Source organism: Erpetoichthys calabaricus, chromosome 9 (genome assembly GCF_900747795.2).
Source record: "Erpetoichthys calabaricus chromosome 9, fErpCal1.3, whole genome shotgun sequence".
NCBI classification, from domain to species: domain Eukaryota; kingdom Metazoa; phylum Chordata; class Cladistia; order Polypteriformes; family Polypteridae; genus Erpetoichthys; species Erpetoichthys calabaricus.
Genome location: NC_041402.2, coordinates 93,040,588 through 93,063,247, shown reverse-complemented (window position 1 = coordinate 93,063,247; position 22,660 = coordinate 93,040,588). Strand labels below are relative to the sequence as shown.

At 39.8% G+C, this 22,660-nt stretch overlaps 1 protein-coding gene across 1 annotated transcript in view; it reads left to right on the top strand.

Annotated features, from left to right (window-relative positions):
* The first annotated feature begins 2,768 nt into the window (after positions 1-2,768).
* The window catches only part of p3h3 (prolyl 3-hydroxylase 3), a 37,345-nt gene continuing 17,453 nt past the window's right edge, over positions 2,769-22,660 (top strand). The window contains exons 1-8 of the mRNA XM_028809924.2: positions 2,769-3,305; positions 3,430-3,582; positions 5,732-5,924; positions 6,026-6,157; positions 6,250-6,389; positions 13,877-13,969; positions 14,073-14,125; positions 17,174-17,244. Of these exons, the coding sequence (XP_028665757.2) occupies positions 2,823-3,305; positions 3,430-3,582; positions 5,732-5,924; positions 6,026-6,157; positions 6,250-6,389; positions 13,877-13,969; positions 14,073-14,125; positions 17,174-17,244 (1,318 nt within the window). The 5' untranslated portion in view covers positions 2,769-2,822. The remainder of the gene's footprint in view (positions 3,306-3,429; positions 3,583-5,731; positions 5,925-6,025; positions 6,158-6,249; positions 6,390-13,876; positions 13,970-14,072; positions 14,126-17,173; positions 17,245-22,660) is intronic.

The window sequence follows — 22,660 nt, the reverse complement described above, 5'->3', positions numbered from 1 at the left end:
GTGTGGCAGAAGCTCTGTCGGCTTATCTGGAAGTCCTCCGGGTGTCCCCAATACTTCCCCCTAGCACTTCCGGGTGTGGCGGAAGTACTGAGGTCCAGGGCTCCCAAGGCATCGGGGCGCCCCCTGGCAGTGACCACGGGACCCTACAGGGTTGAGCTTCCAAGCTCTGTACCCGTGGTCCCCAAAGCAACCAGGGAGGACACCCCCTCATGTCCTGGAGGAGGCACAAGCCCTCCTCCGCTCCTCCTGGGCATCCCGGCCGGGCATGAACACTCGCCGGGTACCACAATGTATATATATATGACGAGGCACTGTTCATCATTTGCCTAATACTATCCCTATTGTGTGAAATGGTGGTAGCAGAAACAAGCTATAGGGGTGCTTCTCAGCAGCAAGGAAAGGGAGACTGGTTAGAACTGAGGGAAGAATAAATGCAGCCAAATAAAAAGAGGTCCTGGAAGAAAACTTGCTCCAGAGTGCACGCAACCTCAGATTGGGGCAACCTTTCAACATGAGAATGACCCGAAGCATACAGCCAAGTCAATGCTGAAATGGCTTCAGGACAAGTTTCTTACTATCCTTGAGTGGCCCACTCAAAGCCCAGAAACGCCTTAGGACATAAATGGAGACGATTGCAGCTTACAAATGTTTCTCATTTAGTCTAACAAAGCTCAAGAGGATCTGACAGGAATAATGCAATAAACTGCCCAAATCCAGGTGTGCTAAGCTTGTAAAGATTTACCCAAGAAAACTCAGTTATAATTGTTGCCAAAGACATCAATAAAGGGTCTAAATATGTATATGAATAAGAGATTTCAGTTTTTGATTTTTAATAAATTAGCAAACCTTTCTAAAAACATGTTTTCACTTTGTCATGGGTTACTAAGTGTAGATTGATGGGTAAAAATGGTAAATGTATCCATTTTAAATTAAATCTGCAGCGCAAAATGTGTGCAGAATGTCAAGAGGCTTGAATTATTTTTGAATCCACTGTAGCTGCAGCTTGGGCCTACGATTAAGTCAGAGGTTAAATAGAGAATATCTAAAGTGATCATGAGAGGTGACTGTGTACAGAGGGTGCAAACCTATAAATACCTGGGAGTGCAGCTAGATGATAAATTGGACTGGACTGCCAATACTGATGCTCCGTGTAAGAAAGGACAGAGCCGACTATACTTCCTTAGAAGGCTGGCATCCTTCAACATCTACAATAAGATGCTGCAGATGTTCTATCAGACGGTTGTGTCGAGCGCCCTCTTCTGCACAGTGGTGTGCTGGGGAAGCAGCATAAAGAAGAGGGACGCCTCACACCTGGACAAACTGGTGAGGAAGGCAGGCTTTATTGTAGGCACGGAGCTGGACAGTTTGACATCCGTGGCAGAGCGACGGGCACTGAGCAGACTCCTGTCAATAATGGAGAATCCACTGCATCCACTAAACAGTATCATCTCCAGACAGAGGAGCAGCTTCAGCGACAGACTGCTGTCAATGTCCTGCTCCACTGACAGACTGAGGAGATCGTTCCTCCCCCACACTATGCGACTCTTCAATTCCACCCGGGGGGTAAAAATTAAAATTATACAAAGTTATTGCCTGTCCGTATATCTGAATTGTTATCACTCTTTAATTTAATATTGTTCTTTATCAGTATACTGCTGCTGGAGTATGTGAATTTCCCCTTGGGATTAATAAAGTATCTATCTATCTATTTAAAAAAACACGCTTCTGCTTAATTTTACTATGTAAGAAAGAGTTAAACATCTGCCTCACATTTCAGGTCTGAACTGGTATTCTGCGCCAAATTTGTTTTACTGAAGAAAGCAATATACCTTAATTGAACTATGATTAGATTGCATTTTGTTTCATTTTAATTAGTTTTTTTTTTTTTTTGCCAGTAGAGTTAAGAGACAGAGCACAGGATTATCTGATCATAACACCCGGGGTTACATTATAGACAGGTGTGATTTGACCGCTATTCCAGTTTAATGTGGCAAGGTAACCTAACATGCACTTTTGTTTCTAGTCACTATTCATATTTTTACAGATCTGTTTTGAACCTATTCCCGTTTTGCACAGGTGAAGGCCTCGGGGCTATGGTTCGTTCGGAAATGTTTTCCCCTAGGGGAATTTTACTTAGTGACCCGTGATTTATTAGGGAAGTTCCCATAGGAGGCATATTTTGGACTTGTCACATATATATAAAAAGTTGCTCCCAACGTTTGGTTTAGTTAGTTACAATTTGGTTTGGTACAGATTATTCAATTTATTTAGGTACCGAACCTTCATCCCACCCTGTCGACGCCAGCTACCTCTGCTAGTCGTATGTTAGATGGTATGTTTGATTATACTCGGTGTACAGAGCAAATCAGAAATTGCCATTCATTTACCCGATTTGATATCTTGCGGTTAGAATACGCGTATCCCGTGGTACATAACAGCCAACCCTGTTATGGGAGGGCGATCCATTTCAAAGCATACTCACGCACGTCTTTCGCGTCTTACTGGGAAACTGCAGTGCCCGAAGAAAAACATACACACACACGGTAAACAAAGATAAAAAAACAAGCTAACTCTGTTTCTCGTGCTGTTTGTAAACGAAGAAACAAAAATAATAAAGAAACGAGATGACACGCGGCAGAAGCGAGATGGGGGAGAAATAAGGCTGGACATTCTGGTTGCTTGGCAACACACCATGGGCTGCGAAACCACTGCTTAGTCTTCAGCTTTTCCCTGTCCCTCCCTCTCCTTGTCGGATTTTCAGAAACTTGTTGGAGCCTGTAGCGCCTCCTCGCTATCGCTCAGCCTGCTTTGCGTGGACGATCATGGCTACCTCGCTTGCAGACGTGGCATCAGTTTTCTCAGTTTTTCTTTTTCATCCGCCAGCTGGGTTGCTCTTACAGTTTTCCCTCGCATGGCTTGTCTCAGCTGGGTCGCATATGCATTCCAGCGCTGCCCTGCTGCAGTCCTACGACAGTTTGTACCACGACGGGGTCCGAGCATACTTTATGAAAGACTGGGAGAAAGTAGTCACGCTGCTGGAATGGGCTCTGCAGACCCAAGACGATGTGAGCCAGGCCCGGCTTGGCTGCCACAGCGGTTGTAGACTTGATGAGATTGCACGAGATGCGGAGCCTCTTGTGTCCGACTTGAACTTTTTTCAGGCAGTCCTGCGTCGGGGTGAGTGTCTGAGTTTTTGTGAACGTAGCCGTCTGGAACCAGCAGCGCGAGCCCCTGTGTCTGAGGATGTGCAGTCGGATTTCAACAAGCGGGTGCCATACAACTTTCTGCAGGTCGCCTACTACAAGGTAGGCATGTGCAGTGTAAACGTGCAATTTGTTTTGGCTTTGATTAAGTGTGCATTCACATCTCTGTCAATTTTAAAAGTCTTTAAATCCCATTCAAGTTTGTCCTTCGTTCCCATCTCTGCAGTTAAAGAAGTTTGACAAAGCAGTGTCAGCTGCCCACACGTTTTTTGTGTCAAACCCAAACCATATTGAGATGAAGATGAACATTCGCAGCTATCGGAAAATAAAGGGACTGTCTGAGGAGGCGTTCGTTGACAGAGAGGCTCAGGGGCACTGGGTGAGACGACTGTCTCCACATTCCTCTTTACTTTATTTTCAGTAGGCTTTGTGTACTTTTTTCTGTTGCACTGGGCATGAGATAAACTATTCTTCCTCTGTCCTTTCCTTTCTTCTACCACTGTTTTGCTGATAGGGTGGCCTAAGATATGAGAAACTGGAATTGCAACCAGTAGGTATCAGGCTCGGTTCTCATTGACTTACTATTGCTTGGATCTCTGTGCCAATTCAGTTGAACTGCCTACATTTCGAATGTGAAGATGCACCTTTCTTAATTGTGTAAAAAGGGTCATATGTCACTTGGGGAAAAAAAAAAAAAACAAACTGTTTATATATACAAATAGTGGGTATAGTTTAGATAATGTGGCCTAGTAGAGAAAGTGGAAAAATGGCAACCTTGAAGGTTACAAAGTTATTTCCTACTACGGGTGACATGTGTAATGTCGGAGAAAATCTCATAACCTGCCTCCAATCGAAATGTTTGAATTTGTCTGCAGTCTACACGTCACTGAAGCCATTGTAAAGTACTTTTATATGGTATGTACCCAGAAATGTCTGAAGTAAACAATTAACTTTTGAGCTACACTCATAATAATAATTAATTTATATAACAGTCTTCTAACCTACTCAAAGCACTTTACATAGACAGTGGGGAACCACATCAACACTCATCAATGTGTAGCACAGTGTCGGTACGCTCACCACACATTGACTATTAGGTTAGGTAAAGGGGTGAGAGAGCTAGTTAGAGAGCAATAAGGGACATGAGATGGTTAGTGGGATAAACACTAATCTCTAAAGGATGCCCAGGGATCTTTTAGACCACAGACAGTCCACATGTTTTATGTCTCATTTGAAGGATGGCAGCAGTTTTTTTACAGCACAGTGTTCCCATCACTCCACTGGGACATTAGGGTCCACACACAACAGGGTAAGTGCCCCCTGCTGGGCTCACCAAATCCTTTTTATGTGTGAAATTTAACAGTGACATCTTATAAAAGGTCTGTTAACAAATACAGCTGCAGTTCAGCTTACATTATTGAGTGTATACATCTACTGTGTTATTCAGTTCCACCGTAACTTTAGGACTAGTGGCAATGAATAGTAGCATGTACTAACGTCCTGTAATTTCTTTATTATACATTAGGTGGACTTCTGCAGTATTTCAAATAATTTTAGTACTTTTTTTTATTCTGAGCCTCATTTTACAGTGAGTTAAGTAATGAATGAGTCCCAGCAACATTTCATTTTGGAGTCTGTTCTTATATCTTAATGGATCAAAGGTTGTATTCTGTGCCTAATTGCATGCCTTCTTTCTATCCCATTTTTAGTATACTGTAATTATAAGTTGAGTAGTCATTGCACAGATAGCAATTTGTACAGATGCATTTAATTTTTTAGACTGTGTTGCACGTGGTCAGTGTTTTTTTTATGTTTTTTAGCAGAGCATATTTAGATTTTATTACATGATGAAACATAAAAAAGTTACATTCAAGTTTGAACACAAGCTAGTCATAGGCACAATGTTTTGCTTGTTTGCATTCACTGATGTGTGTCACACTATGACCAATTTCAAGATTTTGTTTTTGCACTTGTGCATGTCACACTACATCGAATTTAAAAAATTTGTTTAACACACATGTTGTGCAGTGGTAGCTATCTGTACTGGTAGCTTAGTTTGTTGGTCTGTTATAATATTACTATAACTGCATTGTGACCTCCTTATAATGTCTGTTAACTTGCTTGCAGAGTGTACTAAATATGATGCATCAAATGTTTAATGGCAATGTATCTTTCAGCACTAGTTTTACATCTTTACACATTGGCTTCATTCGTTTGTCTGCCTTTTTTTCCCTTTCTGGTGATTTTTCAAGCCCCATTGACTGCCGCCATACATTCCGCTGTATTCTTGCTTCACTTGTATCCATTTAGTTTGTATGGCGACTACATTTGTATTTGCCTCAAGTTGTTTATTGGCTGTTTCGTTTTTTTTTTTTTTCCTTTGTGTCGGCTGCATCAGTATTCTTCCGTCAGCTTGTGTGTTGGCTGTACCAATATCTCTTTCCTCTACTAGACCATGTGCAGGCTATATCACAGCGCCTGGTTCCCAGAGTGCACTCTCACCATCTCTGTCTCTCACCGGCATCAAGCTGGCATATGACAGTGCTATACTTTGTGAGGAGAAGAATGACTTCGTGGGAGCAATGCAGCATTGGGAGAAGTGTGTGAATGAGTCACTGGCAGCACTAAACCAGTGTCGGGCAACATGTGAGGGGCCATACCAGTATGGGGAGGATGAAGATTACTTGAATGACTTGCGCGACCTTTACCAGAAAACTGCAGGTACTTGTCTCACTTTGTATAACTTCTGATACATTCTACTTGTGTGTCACATAATGACTTTGGTAGACCTTACATTAACATCTTTAAACAAATGTCTCCAGCTCATTTTTTGCAGGTCCTGTCATGTCGTCAGGGCTGTGCCTTGCAGGTGGCCACTAAGCCTGGACGCCTTTCAGCGTATGAAGATTTCCTTCCAAGTTTATTTAGACGACTTTACTACAGTGCTCAGGCTGGTGGGTTTTTCCTTATCATGCAAACAAATATTTTAGCAAGTCAGTGATCCCTGTTGATTTAAATGCATCACTGCTGATGTTTTTGTGTTTAGCTGGACTCCTAAACCAAGCAGTTCAGGCCGCTAAGACCCTACAATTGTTCTACCCAGATGACAAAGAAATAAATGAAAGTCTGCAACAGTATTTACAATCTGAAGGAAAAGATGATGAGCGCACAGTTATTGCCAGGGAGGTAAGGATGATGGGGTTGATGGGATTAGTCCCATAAGTAACATATCCAGTGAAAGAAGTCAGCTGTGCTGTGGTTAGAAGAAGAGAAATGGAGATGAATACTTTTTGTAAAGATAGCTTGCAGGAAGATGATAAGACAACTTAACCATAAGGCAAACCAGGTAACTACTATAGGGACCCCAAGGAGGCAGCCACCTGATCAAGTGATTTACAACCCACTACTTATCAGCTCAAATAGTTACTTGTATTGTTTGAAAATACAGTAAAGGTGAAAAAATGTGTATATAATTGTTACACATCTTGCCACTTGTTTACCTCAGCTGTCTAATTTATTGCATATGCCTAAGTTTCAAATCCTAAGTGATGCATTGTATTTAAATGCAAAAATTTCCCTGTATAATATTTTGTATTCTCCTACACTGACAGCTTGATGAAATGCACTTTTTTATGTTAACATGCGTCATTATATAAGCCTTTATAATCCTTTGTACCACAGGGAAATTTATGTGCATTCTTCACACAGACATTGCTTTCCTCCCCAGTGTTCAGATTTTATCACATAAAAAGGTGAGAACTGTATCTGCACAGCAATTTTTTGCTTTTGTGAATACTATAAAGAGGGCAGCATGCAGAACAATAGAAATTTAGTTAATTCATTTTAAATATTTTTGTCTAACAGCTGGACTTATTGTGGCACAATAATTAGGGATTCTGCCAGATGCCCCAGCTGATAACTGTGAGGAGTCTACACATTATCTTTTTTTGTTTTTGTGAGTTTTCTTAAGGTACTTGAGTCACATTCCTGTGACATGGGTTAATTAATGACTTTAAACTTTTACAGTTTGAGTGAATGTGTCCTGTGCTGAACTACAGTCTTATTCACTGCTGGATATTGTCAGTTCAGCCTTTGCCTGTATGCTGCCCTGTGAAGGAAAATGGATGGATTTCTCTTTATTGTAAAAAATGCTATTTACCATTTCACCCAAGTCCTATAAAATGATATAACATAAAAGCAACCATCCTTAATACAATTCAGGGTTGTGGGGGACTGAAGCCTATCCCAACTGTACTGGGTACATTTCGGGAACCCATCCTGGACAGAGAATTAATTCAATGTAGGGACTACTCACACACGTATTCACACAGGGTCAAATTTGTAACTGCCAAATAAACTCGCCAGCACATCTTTGGGAATAATGTAGAAAATAACCCCAACAGCCATAGTGCAAAGTCCACACAGACAACAAACCCTGGAAGCTTAACCCATGGGGCATCAGCACTAACCCTTGCACCACTGTGCATTGAATGGTTATGAAATTTATAAGCAACTTTAGGTTTAACTCTTAGTATTTCCTCAACAGTGCCTGGCATTACAGTTTTGCTACTTAAGCATTTTATGTAATATTAGATAAAAGCTGCACAAAACCTGATGCTATCTTATTTTATTTTGACTTTAGAAAGCATGGTAACATTCATTCATCCATTTTTTTAACAGGATTTATGCGAGTAAGAGCATCAAAAACAAAGTAACAATAATCAATGAGAGTAACATCAATCACAGTCTACTTAATACAATTCATGTGGGATGGAGTCCACGCTGACAGCAGTGGGTGCAAGGCAGGAAACAGCCCTGGACAAGTCACCAGTAATTTGCACGGCTCATTCACGCCCATGAGGCCAGTTTAGAGTTACCAGTTAAACCCAACTGTATGTTTTTTGAAGTGTGGGACTAAAACTAGCATACCCAGAAGGAAATCCATGGAAATGTGGGAAGAACATGACTCCTCCACAATGATACAGACCAGGGGCCTTACGTATATATGGTGCATACACAAAAAAATGCTGTGTACGCCCATTTCCACGCATTCTTCGAGATGTATAAAAACAAGACTTTGCTTAAAGCCACGCACATTTTCATGGCAGCCTCACCCCATGTGTACGCAAGTTTCTGCTCAGTTTTGCAAACTGGTGGCATTCAGCATCAAAGCAGTGCTACTGTTTCTATATGCTCTCACTTTTCTCAGGTTTGCATCAATGATGCAGGATTTTTCAAATACACCAAACTTAATTGCACATTGTTTACAAATTTAGTTCACTTGATTGTAATCATCTTTAACAATATAATGGTGCACGGAATGGCCAAAATATTCCAACTACCATAGCTGCTTTAGCGTTTTTAGAAGACATGGCAAATAGTAGAATTTGAAATGAGTGCATGGGCGGCACGGTGGTGCAGTGGGTAGCGCTTCTGCCTCACAGTAAGGAGACCTGGGTTTGCTTCCTGGGTCCTCCCTGCGTGGAGTTTGCATGTTCTCCCCATGTCTGCATGGGTTTCCTCCCACAGTCCAGAGACATGCAGGTTAGGTGCATTGGTGATTCTAAATTGTCCCTAGTATGTGCTTGGTGTGTGTGTGTGCCCTGCAGTGGGCTGGTGCCCTGTCCGGGGTTTGTTTCCTGCCTTGCCCCCTGTGTTGGCTGGGATTGGCTCCAGCAGACCCCCGTGACCCTGTAATTAGGATATAGTGGGTTGGATAAAGGATGGATGGATGGAGAAATGAGCGCATATTTATAGACGATGATGACTGGCTTCTAAGTTGATTTCAATTTCCAAGCTATCCTCTTAGGGTTTTGTGCTGAACTGGCATCAGCTTTACAAAGGCAGACTTTGAGGAATTGTGCTGTACCTGCTCCTTTGCTAGTTCTGCTCATTCTCGGGTTTTTAGCCACAGGAGCTTTTCATCATGAATTTGCTGACAGATTGAGTATGTCACAAACATCACTGAGTTGCGCCACGTGGCAGCTATATGGGATGGTATTATCCACTTGTCATCCGGATATACAAGATTTCCGTACACTGTGGTTGAACTGGCAAATACAAAAGTGCAATTCGCAGCATGGTCTGTTTTCCAAATGTAATCAGAGTGGTCATCTGCATGCACATTTCTATTGCAACAACACTAGACAAGTTACATCTACCAAAAGGATGAGCTGGCATTACATCGTCTACAGCAGGAGAGCTTATAAACATGACAACTCTGCACAGTCGCACATGTTTTTTTCCAGCTAGTGCAGCAAAAGGCAAGCAGTGCTTTTAGAGAGAGTCACCTCAAAAAGCCATATAAAGAGCAGAGAATCTATCCATTGTGGCACTCGGTGCCAACGCTACACTATAAAGGTGCCTTCAGAGAATTAATTATATGTAAATAGAAACCATTTCCACTCTATTAATGTGCTGCTGTATAGTCTACAGAAAGTGTGTTGCATTATGGAAGCATGTAGCTTGCTGCATAATGTGGCACACAATCATGGCTTGCCCGTACCTGAAGAGATGATGAACCTGGCCCATCAAATGATCAGCCAAATCGGACAGCGTTACAACTTCATTTAAATGTAATTAGCAGAGTGTGAAAACAGGTCATCAGATGCAGCATTTATTTTTTAACCATTTCATTTAAGTTGTGGTCAATATCACATAGTACAGCCCTTAAATTCTTTAGTTCACTGGCCAAAACTCTTACAGCATCCACTATTGCATTTTGAGATTCCAGAACAGCATTCCTCAGGACACAGCCACATGGACGCACACTGGTTTCTCAGGCAGTGGTGTGTGAGCATCCAGTGCCTGAAGATGTGCTGGGCACAGCAGCACCATCATCACGCGCATTCGCGTCCTCGGCACAGGGGTCAGCTTTTGTAATATTTTCTGTAACAGAATAAACAGCCAGTGGGCTGCGTCTCGCCTTTTCATGTTGATTTTAATATTTGACCACTTCTTTTTTATTTCAGGCACTGTGTGACTTTCTGAATTTAAACTTTTGAGTGTCTTTGCCATGCTGTTTCACTCCATATCTTCCTTTTGTTGCTTAAGCCAACAAATAGTGCGTTTTTCCTTGCCTCCACTTTGCATTTGCTATAATTCTTCTTCTTTCCACATGCTTTTGCCATTGTCTTTTGCACAAACCCTGGACAGAAGGGGCTATTTAAATTGATTTTCATATTCAAATATGCAAAATTGTTGAAGGAGTCGGGGTGGGGCTGTAGGCACATGCATGTGCGTTAAATTTCACGTTTTTTGGGATTTATGAAGAAGTGTGTGGAACTTGGTGTATGCACATTTTTATGCATCTGGATTTTTTTGAGTATATGCACATTTCAAATTTTGTTCATACACCATGTTTTAGTGTGAATTCTACACATGGCATTATGCATGAGGCCCCTGTTGCATTCAAAACTAGGATGCAGAATGTTTCAGACAGTAGTGCTAACCAAAGTGATCTAATTGACAATATCCATATTACTAACCGAGAATGGTAAACCGGACGGCATGGACGCAGGTACACAGCGATGGGACCATGAGACGTACTGCGCAGGCGCGTACAGCGCACGTCTCATACACCGCAAGCGAAGTCGTATCCACCGCGCACGAAGGAGTCACGGCCCAAAAACAAAAGAGCTCAACTGACGTGAATGAGAAATGAAGCAACAACGCGCCCATAGCTAACGACTACCGACACGGCCACACAAAAAAGAGGATTTTGCGCTGCAGCCCAGATAACCGAGAATGGTAAACCGGATGGCATGGACGCAGGTACACGGCGATGGGACCATGAGACATACTGCGCAGGCGCGTACAGTGCACGCCTCATACACCGCAAGCGAAGTCGTATCCACCATGCACGAAGGAGTCACAGCCCAAAAACGAAAGAGCTCAACTGACGTGAATGAGAAATGAAGCAACAATGCACCCATAGCTAACGACTACCGACACGGCCACACAAAAAAGAGGATTCTGCGCTGCAGTCCAGATTCAAATGGAAGAGGCTACGGAGGCCCCACAGGTCCACAAAGATAGTACGGAAGGCGTGGGAAAGTACGAAAGGCAAAGGCGCCTACACAGCATAGTGAAACCCGACATAGTACGGAAGGCGCAAGCGTCACCGCCATATTGTGAGTGGCACTACTGTGGAATGAAGGTGCAGGTGTCACCGCCATATTGTGAGTGGCACTACTGCAGGAGTGAAGTTAGGAATAATGTGCTGCTTGGGATTGTACAAACCGCTGAACGTTTTACACCAAATTCAAACACAATACAGCTCAACGATTCAAACACGAGCCCACCTGGATAAGATCAATGTACGCAGGCGCCTACAACGCGCGTCTGAGACTGCGGAAGCAAAGGAGGCACGGGTTCAAAATGAACGCGGAAGCAAAGCAGGCACGGTTCCAAACCAAACGAGCTCGACTAACGGATATACAAACACGAGCCCGCCTGGATAAAATCAATGAATGCAGGCGCCTACAACGCGCGTCTGAAATGCCGCGGGCAAAGCGGGCACAGCTCCAAAATGAACGAGCTCGACTAATGTATTTCGGGATACTCAACTCTGGGGGTAGGCGAGCGAAGCGAGCAGGGGGCGGAGCCCCCTTGTGCTATTTATAAATTAAAAAACTCCTGCAGGCTAACACAAAACTTCCCTGTGAGCTCATTTTGTTAGTTACAACCAGTGGTCACTAAACTTTTGACTTTCCAAGACTTTGCAAGACTAAAAAAGAACTATTTTTATTCATGGAATACATAATACATTACATTATGGAGAATACACAATGCTCACATCTGTCATCTTTGAGTGCTGCCTCAACAAATAATCAATAAACAGCTATTTATTTTCATTGTTTTGGACATTTGCCGTGACCTTTCTGTGTGCCCATTATTTTTCTTAAAGTAGAAAAAGCAATGATTCTTTTGTCTATCAAAGATTTTTTTTTAATCAGTGGTCAATTGTTTCTCCTCCTCTAACCAAGTAACTGAAAATGTATTAAAACTGAGCCAGAAAGCAGTACATTATTTTGAGAAAAGATACAAGCTTTATCAAGGTGCTGCTCAAAATAAATTCCAAATAATAATACTGAATATTAACAAAGGTGTAAAACAAATTGTCAACTTGCAGGATGTTTGCACAATTAAAGAATTTATAGTTTTCAAATATTAATGTTAAAGTAGCATCATAAATAGCATATGTGGATTTTAAAATTATGGGAAAGGTATGCAAATGCTGGAAGAGATTAATTTTCTTATTATTGTTTAATGTGAAAATAATATTCTTTAGTTTTCATATTTAAGTGAAGTGATATTAGCGGTATTGAAAGAGCTTTTCTACCTCACATTTCCAAGAGACTAAGTTCAAATCTTGGCCTGGTGATCACCTGCTTAGAGTTTGCATGATTTTTTCCTCTATCTGTGTAGGACTTTCTGTGGGTAGTCTAATTTTCTTCAACATCACAAAAATGAGAATACGTCATTTGTTGGTGACTGTAAAGAGGTCTTCTGTGAGCTCATGTCAGTGTACCCTCCAGTGTTGTACGTTGAGCTCAACTTTGAATAGTTAAATTAATCAAGCATGGGGAGTAAGATAGCGTTTACTTATATACATTATATAACAATATATAATCAAGCAACACTCCCAGTTTTGACCAAAAGTCACCTTATACTGTTTGTAGAGTAAACTAGCATGTCTAATTTTTTCTAAACAAAAAGTGTGCACTACCTCTTCTGTACCCATTATTTCAAGCTCCATATTGACATGACATATTAAATTTAATACATGCAATATAACCACCCTGCATAAAAATACTTGCTATTAACAAAACATACGTAGTAACAAATAAACAAAGCAGATGCTCCAAATAGTACTGTGTCTCCTCTTTTTAAGTTTGTGTTGCTAAGCCTCAGTATTTTATAGGTTGAAAATATCTAACCAGTAATCTCAAATTACACTTGTTTTTTAATATCAAAGATGTCCTGTTTGATAATCATAAAAAACTGTCACTTTCACATAGCTGGAAACAAAATGTCAGTATTAGTGTGGAAGCTGTAATTTATAGTTATAAATAAATTAACGTTACACACTAGGTATGCCTGTGAGGCCTTGTTTCTCCGTTATACTGACAGCCTGTTTACACTGAATTCTCACACCTGAAGGGCCTATGGTGAAGAAAGCAGGCAGGAATATAAATACAGTAACAGGATGGATGTCCATTAATTTGTCATTGTTCATTTGTATGTGATTTGGTCTCTAATGCATTTTCTTTGACCTTCTTAAGTGAGTCCATTTACAGATCTCCTTTAAAAAGTAAACAGAAAACCTCTCTTAAAGTTATGTACAACTCTTCTTTAGCTAAGTGACCACTCCTTGACTGCTTATTTTTTCATGTGTCTGAAAACAAGCAGTGAACTAGACTGTGTTTTGTTAGTTTATTTTGGTTTTAGTGTCATTAAACAGAAATATCATAATTTAGGACATCAGGACACAGCATAATAAATGATTGAAATCCTCTAAACTTTAACCTTTAAACATTTGTTAAAGGTCAATTCTTTTGTTCTAACCTAAAAAAGATTAAGCCCTGCTTTCAAGAAAATTATATTCTTGAGGGTGAAGTTGCAGCCTAGGCCTGTCAAAACATTTCACTCATTTATACCTTCCTTTTCAGGATGTACAAGCCTTTGTCCAGCAGTCTCTTGAAGAAAAGCGCCTATTGTTTTTTGGTGTTGAGAACCTGGGGTTTCCTTCTTTCAAAGACCCGGTCAGTGTCACTAACTCTATAAGTGCCTTAGGTTCCTTTTGGTGGTTTCCCAGTCTTTCTTTGATTTATTGCTATTCATAGTGGCATTCTTTACTCATTGCAGGATCCTTGGACCCCAGAATCTGTTGTTCCAGAATCCTTACGTGAAGCCTGGCGGTAAGAAGGATAGGGAAAGCATGGGGAATAAGGGGTATATACAGAGTACTGGAGAGTAAGATCACAATTTGCTGCATTGTCTCACAGTAGTTTACTGAGCTTACATTATGGTTTATTACAATGCAACCCATTTTCTACTGTTTCATTTTATAAAGTAACCCTTTTGAAAAGGATTAGTTATTTTAATATGTAATACTCCATAAATCTGTATATACAGTAAACACATTTAAATAAGCTGCTAAATCAGTTTACTGGTGCCCAATTTGCTTTTATCCAAGACTCTTTCAGCTGAGACAGTCAAATCTAGGTTTACCCATTAAATGAATAACAACACATCTTACAAGTTTCTGCTTCTAAGACATACTACCCAAAATCTGTAATTTCTCTTTCTTTGATTAATTGTTCTGCTGGCCTAACTGTAATGGTTATATTAGCTAAGTTCTCTGTGTTTGGTACCTTTTTTTCAAATATTGTAATTTTGTGCATTACTTCATGTTTCAGTAACATGTCCTAATAAAAGTGCTATATGAATAAAAGTTGAATGACCAGTTGGGGAAATTTCAAAATAATAAACCAAGGCCAATGTCTAAATGCAACATAAGTGATTTACCTAGACTACAGTAATTTGTTTGTATTTTTACTGGCAAAAAAATGTGATAAAGTTTTGCTCTGTATGATGAGACAAAATTTTAATGAACACAAATAATATATATAGTGTATGAAGTCTATATTTAAGTGTCTCACGCTAAGCAAGTTTGTATTTCAAGTAGTAACTTTTCATAACAGAAAGTAAATGCTTAATGTTTACTTGTTATCAGCTGAACTCAGGGTTACATTAAACGAATGCTGGATAGCTGAACTCATGTTCAAACATTTTATGTTGTTACAATTAAATATAATAAGGTTTCGATCTTGCATTTTTGCCATTGATTACAACACAAAGCCTCTGATGTCAAAGTAGAAAACAGGTTCAACATCAGTCCTTCCAGCAATTTATTTTCAGAATCTACTTACAGCATTGCCAGTATCAAGTACAAAGTAGGAATCAAGCTGTTCTGCTACAATGAATTTAGAAATTTGACATGTCCAATAGTATTAATGACAAGAACCAGGAGACGAAAGAAGTCCGGAGCAGGCAGGGTTCAGACCCATTAAGGAAACTGACCAAAATAACAAAACCCAATATGCAAACCAAAAGGCAAAGACACATGTGAGGTCCAGAGTTCCTAAGATTTTGAAAATATAAAATGTTCTCAAGAATTCTCACACAAAGAAAAACTTGGACACCTGGGATAATGTATGGGCATCTTAAATAGTGTCGGCATGATTATATCACACTTCACTGCTCTTGCCATCACATGGTAGCCATGGTAAACCATTGTCAACAACAATATTTCCATAGCCATTCAAAAATACACAAAATAGTGGTGCTCATTAATCCAATACAAATTATCAAATAGTGGAGTAGTAACATCACAAAAATGACGATAAAAATAGTAATAGATAGATAGATACTTTATTAATCCCAATGGGAAATTCACATTCTCCAGCAGCAGCATACTGATACAATAAACAATATTAAATTAAAGATTGATAATAATGCAGGTAAAAAAACAAAAAAAAAAACCAGACAATAACTTTGTATAATGTCAAATGTTAACGCTTACCCCCCCGGGTGGAATTGAAGAGTCGCATAGTTTGGGGGAGGAACGAAAAAAAAAAAGCTAAAAAATAAAAAAAAAAGCTGAAAAATAATGCAAAATGTCCTAAAACCCTTACATCATAATCTTACAAATGGTACAATACAGTATGCTAAAACATAATAAACATCCATCCATCCATTTTCTAACCCGCTGAATCCGAACACAGGGTCACAGGGGTCTGCTGGAGCCAGTCCCAGCCAACACAGGGCGTAAGGCAGGAACCAATCCTGGGCAGGGCGCCAACCCACCACAGCATAATAAACATGCTATCACAAATATCTATAATAAAATTACAGTATGTTAAAATATAAAATATTAAAAAACAGCATATGAAAATATATTTCCATCACGTTTTTTTAACCATATAATTTTCGAAATATGATTCAGGTTTAAATTTGACTAATTGCTACTATTTTGTCTATATCTGTGCAGTCTTTGTGTAAAATTTATCTAGCCCTTTTCATGTAAATTGCTTTGAGAGGACTTTCACTCCTAAAAGTGCCATGTAAAATAGAGGTTTTAGTAAGAGTTTTGCTGCATGAGGTGAAATTAAAAGAATGCTCCACCCAAAAATTATTTTTTATGTTACTTAACTCATGTCCTTTATAGTGGTGGCCAACAATTTTTTTTTTAATCTTAAGGTTTCTTGGAGAAGGTACATAAGAGATTGTTGTAAACAATTCAATATTTGACCATCAACGGACAATAGCAAACGTGAAAAATGTATTTCATACCATCACTACCTCAAAACATGCAAAAAAAATGCTTTTTTGTTAAAATGTTGTTAGTTATTTTGTGAATTATCAGGGGCTAAGTAAACAATAAACTCAAAGATTCACAGGAGGGACTTTTTGAATTGGAGACAGGATTCTTAACCAACGAAAGATGGGGAGAGGCAGGTCTTCAACTCAAAAAGTCCTTCCCATGAGTCTTTGGGGATAAACGTAACATAAAATGTACTATACAAATACTGTAGATGCTATATACAAATTTGACTCCAATAAAGTGTCCTTGATTGAGCAAACTTTGGGCAGTGCACCAGTTCATCACATTCCAACACTCGGCCACATCAGGCCTGTTTGAACACACCAGTTAACCTAACCTGCATGTCTTTGTGATGTGGAGAAAACCATAGTGTCCAATCTTCTTGTATAGATTTTCATTCAATGATTCATTCAATCGATGTATTTAATAATAAATCACATTTCACATCCCTTTTTAGAGAGTCCAATACAATTAGAAATGTGATGAGAAAGTGAACTCAAGTTTCAGACAAAAAGAGCATATAGATGCAGATGTAGAGAGGGGACAAATAGAAGTGACATGTTGTGTTTACTGTATACAGAGCTGACCAGGCACCATATGGTAATGAATCTGAAGGTCACACTAAAGAGGAAGAGTCAGTGTTCATTGAAGGTAGGTGATTTTTTTTTTTTCTTACCATACTTGAGTGTCCTTCCTCTTTGTGCTCCAATGACTTGTTTGTCTTCTTGTATATGTTTTCTTTTGTGTTCTCATTTACTTTCTCACCCTGTAGGTGCCTGGCTGTTCTCTACAGCAATGTATCACACTAGTCAGGGAGACCCATGCTGTTTCTTCTGTGTACGCAGGATTTTCCATCTGTTTACTCCCTAGGAGTGCTGTATCTCTACTGCTGGCATACAAACTATTTCTTTCAGTTGTTTTTTTCTCCAGAGACTCTTTAATTCACTGAGTGTTTTGCTGGCATGCTTGTGAGGTACTTTAATCTCGCACATCACATAATAATTATAATTAACTGTAAGCTGGTATAGTCAGCAAAGCAATGAAAGATAAATGTGTGTTGGGAAGGAAACCTTGGTCCCAGAGGGCTGCCGTGGTTGCAGGGCTTCATTTTCAATTCCTGCCAGTAAAGGGAAAAACTGCTTAATTAAATTTCTTGCTCAGTTTTCTCTGCCCTCTAAATGTTAAATAAGCCAACATCATATATGCATATATGGTGTTGGTAGAGAGGAGCTGCATGTATTGTTAGTCAGTTTCTTGACTTCATTCCTGAATCTGAACTGGTAACTGTGTTATGTGAATATGGTCCTTGTATTCAAATGGTATCACTATTGCTACAATGGTATACTGTCAGCAGGATTATTCCAGTATCTTTAGGCTTGGTACGATGATATGGTAGCTGCTTAAAGTCAACTTCTTATACAGTAATCCCTCGCTACTTCGCGGTTCACTTTTCGCGGATTCACGACTTCGCGGGTTTTTAAATACAAGTGATTGCCTGCCTATCGCGGAAGTTATGTTCCAGACCCATCAGCAACAGGAGAAAATCCACGATATAGAAAGACCATATAAATAAACATTTTTATAGTTTAAGCCTTAAAATACCCATCCCACATGCTTTAAACACATGTAAACTTATAAAACACACTTTGTTAACACATATGATATGTGGATGTCGGGCTAAGGATATGAGTAACATCTCACTATTATATAACATTTTAACTTCACGCAAGACAAGACAGTGAGACAGGAAAATTGGTGATATACAGGCTTTTAAATTATTGACACGCAGAGCGACAAGCAGCACAAAGCCAGCACAAAGTCCACTTCTCCTTAGCGTTCATTCAGCTCCCCACCCCCTTGACAATGCGAAGTGGCAGGAGCGTACTGCGCTTCCAGGGAGGGGGGGGTTTGAGCGAAGGTGCGTTCAGCTCTCACACACCCACACACACTCCTCGCGCAGAGCGACAAGCAGGCATTTTGGCAGAAGCAGCACAAAGTCCATTTCTGCTCAGCGTGAGTTCAGCTGCCCCCCTTCACAAAGCGAGTGCTGACACACTGACGTCTGATCGCTGCGTGCAGTGTGCAGTGTTGGTCTGAGGTGTTTAAGAATGTAGAAAGTGTTTAAGAGTATAAGAAGTGTTTATAAGAGCGTGGGAAAGGTTAACAAGAGAGTGAGAAAGGTTTATAAGAGTGTGGGAAGGGCTTATAAAGCCTTAAAATATGTATAAATAATAAAATAAATATAGGTCGCTACTTCGCGGATTTTCACCTATCGCGGGGGGCTCTGGAACGTAACCCCCGCGATAGGTGAGGGATTACTGTATTATAAAATCTTTTACTTCAGTTGATTCCAGGTACCCCACAACACTAAGCGGACCATCTTGTTTGGTTTTATGAATTTCAGTTGTTGTGCATTACCTTAACTGGTGAATTCTGGGCAGATAATTGCTCCGCCATGCATATAAATCCTTGATCTGATATCTGCTTATGATTGCCATGGGCTTGAGTGCTATTGCAGGTGGGTCTCTTGGTAAGGAAGAATCAAAATATAGAATATTGATTAACTTTGTATATCAATTAATTGGCAAATACAGATTCTGCACTTGAAGTATGTGCAGCAGTTTATTTTATTAGAAATTAATGTCTTGCTTATGATTCTCTTTTACATGGGATACTCCCAAAAATGCCGAAAGTATGTGATTAGAATAGCAAGGTAAGCCAAAGTAAACTGTGAGGAGTATTTTACCTTGTTGGCAGCATAAAGACACAGTGATTAGTGCTTCTCCTTCACAAACCTGGAACCTTGGGTTTGAATCCTGCACCCAGTATTTGTCTTGTTTTCTTCTGAGCACTACAGTTTTCCTTGCATATCTGCAAATATGTATGTGTTATGTTATCGGGCACCTCTAAATTGTCCCTGTGCCAGAAAGGGTGTATGCTTCCTGCCTTGCACCTGATGCTGTCTTAATGGACTCCAGTCCCCTTGTGACCCTTAAATGGATTAACCAGATTTGAGAATGTTATACTATCCTACATTGTTGTAATCATAGACGCGGTAAGATGACAAAAGATTTACATATATTTAAAATTTTGTTATATTCTCTTAGTTTCCTCTTCCTTGGTTATGTTTTTTGTTTTTATAATCCAAATGCCTTGATAAGAAAATAAAATAAACCATCCATTATTGACACCAGCAAAGAATATTTTAGGGTCTCAGGATGTTGGAGTCCATCTTGGTATCATCGAATGGATAGGATGAAACAACTCTGTATGGATGATTTGTGTTTACAGCACACTCTTATACCTACAAACTTGTTACCCATGTTCATTCCTTCTCGTTCCAAGGTGGAGATTAATAACGCAACTGCTTGGTAAGAAAATATTGAGAAGTGATGTACTTTGTTTTGTGTATTTACAAATTTTGCATTTGACCAGGCAATTATACAACAAAACAAAAAGAATTGCAAGCAAGACCACTCAACCATCCTATGAAAACCTTATCAATCACAATTCCACTCTGCCAAAGCAAATTCTGTTAAATCCAAAATTCTTATATTCCCATAAACAATGTTGAATATTCAGTAGAATAAGTTTGTCAAGGGAAAAAAAAATTCCAAGTTTTTGTAGTCTGTCTAATCTTTTGTCTTTTATTTATAGCACTTGTAGGTGTAGTCACTTTTCATAAAACACTAGGGCCCTTTCATATAGTTTCCAAGCAGGGCTGGGAGATATACTGAACTTTAAATTCAATTTGATATTTAAGAAATTAATATGCAAAAGGTAACTATGTTCGGTAGTTTTGATTTTCAACAACTTCTTACAACAGTTAAATTGAATCTCCACTGTTCTATCTCAGCATGACTGTGTCAACTATGCCCATTTGGCCTTGTAGTAGTGATATGCATTTGGGGAAAAAAAGTGGAGCAAAGATGAAAATTGAAAGAGTTTAGAACAGGTACAGTAGTGTTACATCTAGGTATGGGCGGATCGAAACTAAAATATCAATACTTCCAATCCATCCATCCATTTTCCAATCTGCTGAATCCGAACACAGGGTCATGGGCACAAGGCAGGAACCAATCCCAGGCAGGGTGCCAACCCACCGCAAGACACACACAAACACACCCACACACCAAGGCCAATTTAGAATCGCCAATCCACCTAACCTGCATGTCTTTGGGAGGAAACCGGAGTGCCTGGAGGAAACCCACGCAGACACGGGGAGAACATGCAAACTCCACGCAGGGAGGACCCAGGAAGCGAACCCAGGTCCCCAGGTCTCCCAACTGCGAGGCAGCAGCGCTACCCACTGCGCCACCGTGCCGCCCCTACTTCCAATCCTGACCTTTGAATTTAAACATTGAAGTTCACATTAAAAGTATCGATATTACACGTTTTCAATAATATGAAAGTTTATTAGAGATTATGTTTAAAAGCAGTTGATGGTGAGAGCATGATTATTAAACATGTCATATTGTGTAAAACGGGAGCTATGTTTCCTTTCACACTTTTCATTGTCCTGAATTCACACAACAACAACATTTCTTTACATAGCACATTTTCATACAAAATGTAGCTCAAAGTGCTTTACATAATGAAGAAAAGAAAAATAAAAGACAAAAAAAGAAATTAACATAAGGCAACATTAGTTAACATAGAAAAGGAGTAAGGTCCAATGGCCAGGGTGGACAGAAAAAACAAAAAAAAACTCAATAAGCTGGAGAAAAAAATAAAATCTGTAGGGGTTCCAGGCCACGAGACCGCCCAGTCCCCTCTGGGCATTCTACCTAACTTAAATGAAATAGTCCTCTTTGTAGTTAGGGTTCTCACGGAGTCACTTGATGCTGATGGTCATACAGACTTCTGGCTTTTAATCCATCCATCATTTTTGGAACATCATGGTACTTAGAGTAGATGGTGGTGGCGCAAGCCACCACCAAAAGGACACCGGAAAAGGAAACAGAAGAGAGAATAGGGGTTAGTACAGATTTTAGAGCCACCATGAATGCTTATTATAATGAATTGGATATACAGAGTATCAGGATTAAATTACAGTGAAGTTATGAGAAGGCCATGTTAAAGTAATGTGTTTTCAGCAGTTTTTTTAAAGTGCTCCACTGTATTAGCCTGGCGAATTCCTACTGGCAGGCTGTTCCAGATTTTAGGTGCATAACAGCAGAAGGCCGCCTCACCACTTCTTTTAAGTTTTGCTCTTGGAATTCTAAGGAGACACTCAGTTGAGGATCTGAGGTTGCGATTTGGAATATAAGACGTCAGACATTCCGATATATAGGATGGGCCGAGATTATTTAAGGCTTTATAAACCATAAGCAAAATTTTAAAGTCAATCCTGAATGACACAAGTAACCAGTGTAGTGACCTAAAAACTGGAGAGATGTGCACGGATTTTCTTTTCCTGCGATTCTAGCAGCTGCATTCTGCACTAGTTGCAAACGATTTATGTCTTTTTTGGGTAGTCCTGAGAGGAGTGCGTTACAGTAATCTAGTTGACTGAAAACAAACGCATGAACTAATTTCTCAGCATCTTTCAATGATATAAGAGGTCTAACTTTTGCTATGTTTCTTAAGTGAAAAAATGGTGTCCTAGTGATCTGATTAATATGCGATTTAAAATTTAGATTACAGTCAACAGTTACCCCTAAGCTTTTTACCTCCGTTTTGACTTTTAATCCTAATGCTTCCAGTTTATTTCTAATAGCCTCATTGTATCCATTATTGCCAATCACTAAGGTTTCAGTTTTCTCTTTATTTAACTTGAGAAAGTTACTATTCATCCATTCTGATATACAAGTCAGACATTGTGTTAGTGAATCAAGAGATTCGGGGTCATCAGGCACTATTGATAAATACAGCTGTGACACGGTCAGTGCTGCGGTCCACCAGCCAAACCAGTGGGACTGTGTACGTGAGCCATTGGCGGAAAGAAAGTGAAGTGTTGTTTGGAGTTATTTAACTCCAGTGAACAATAATGAAGCCAGAAGTTGATGTGTTTCAGAAGACTGTACATTATTGTGGCAACACCACAAACCTGGTATTGCACCTGGAA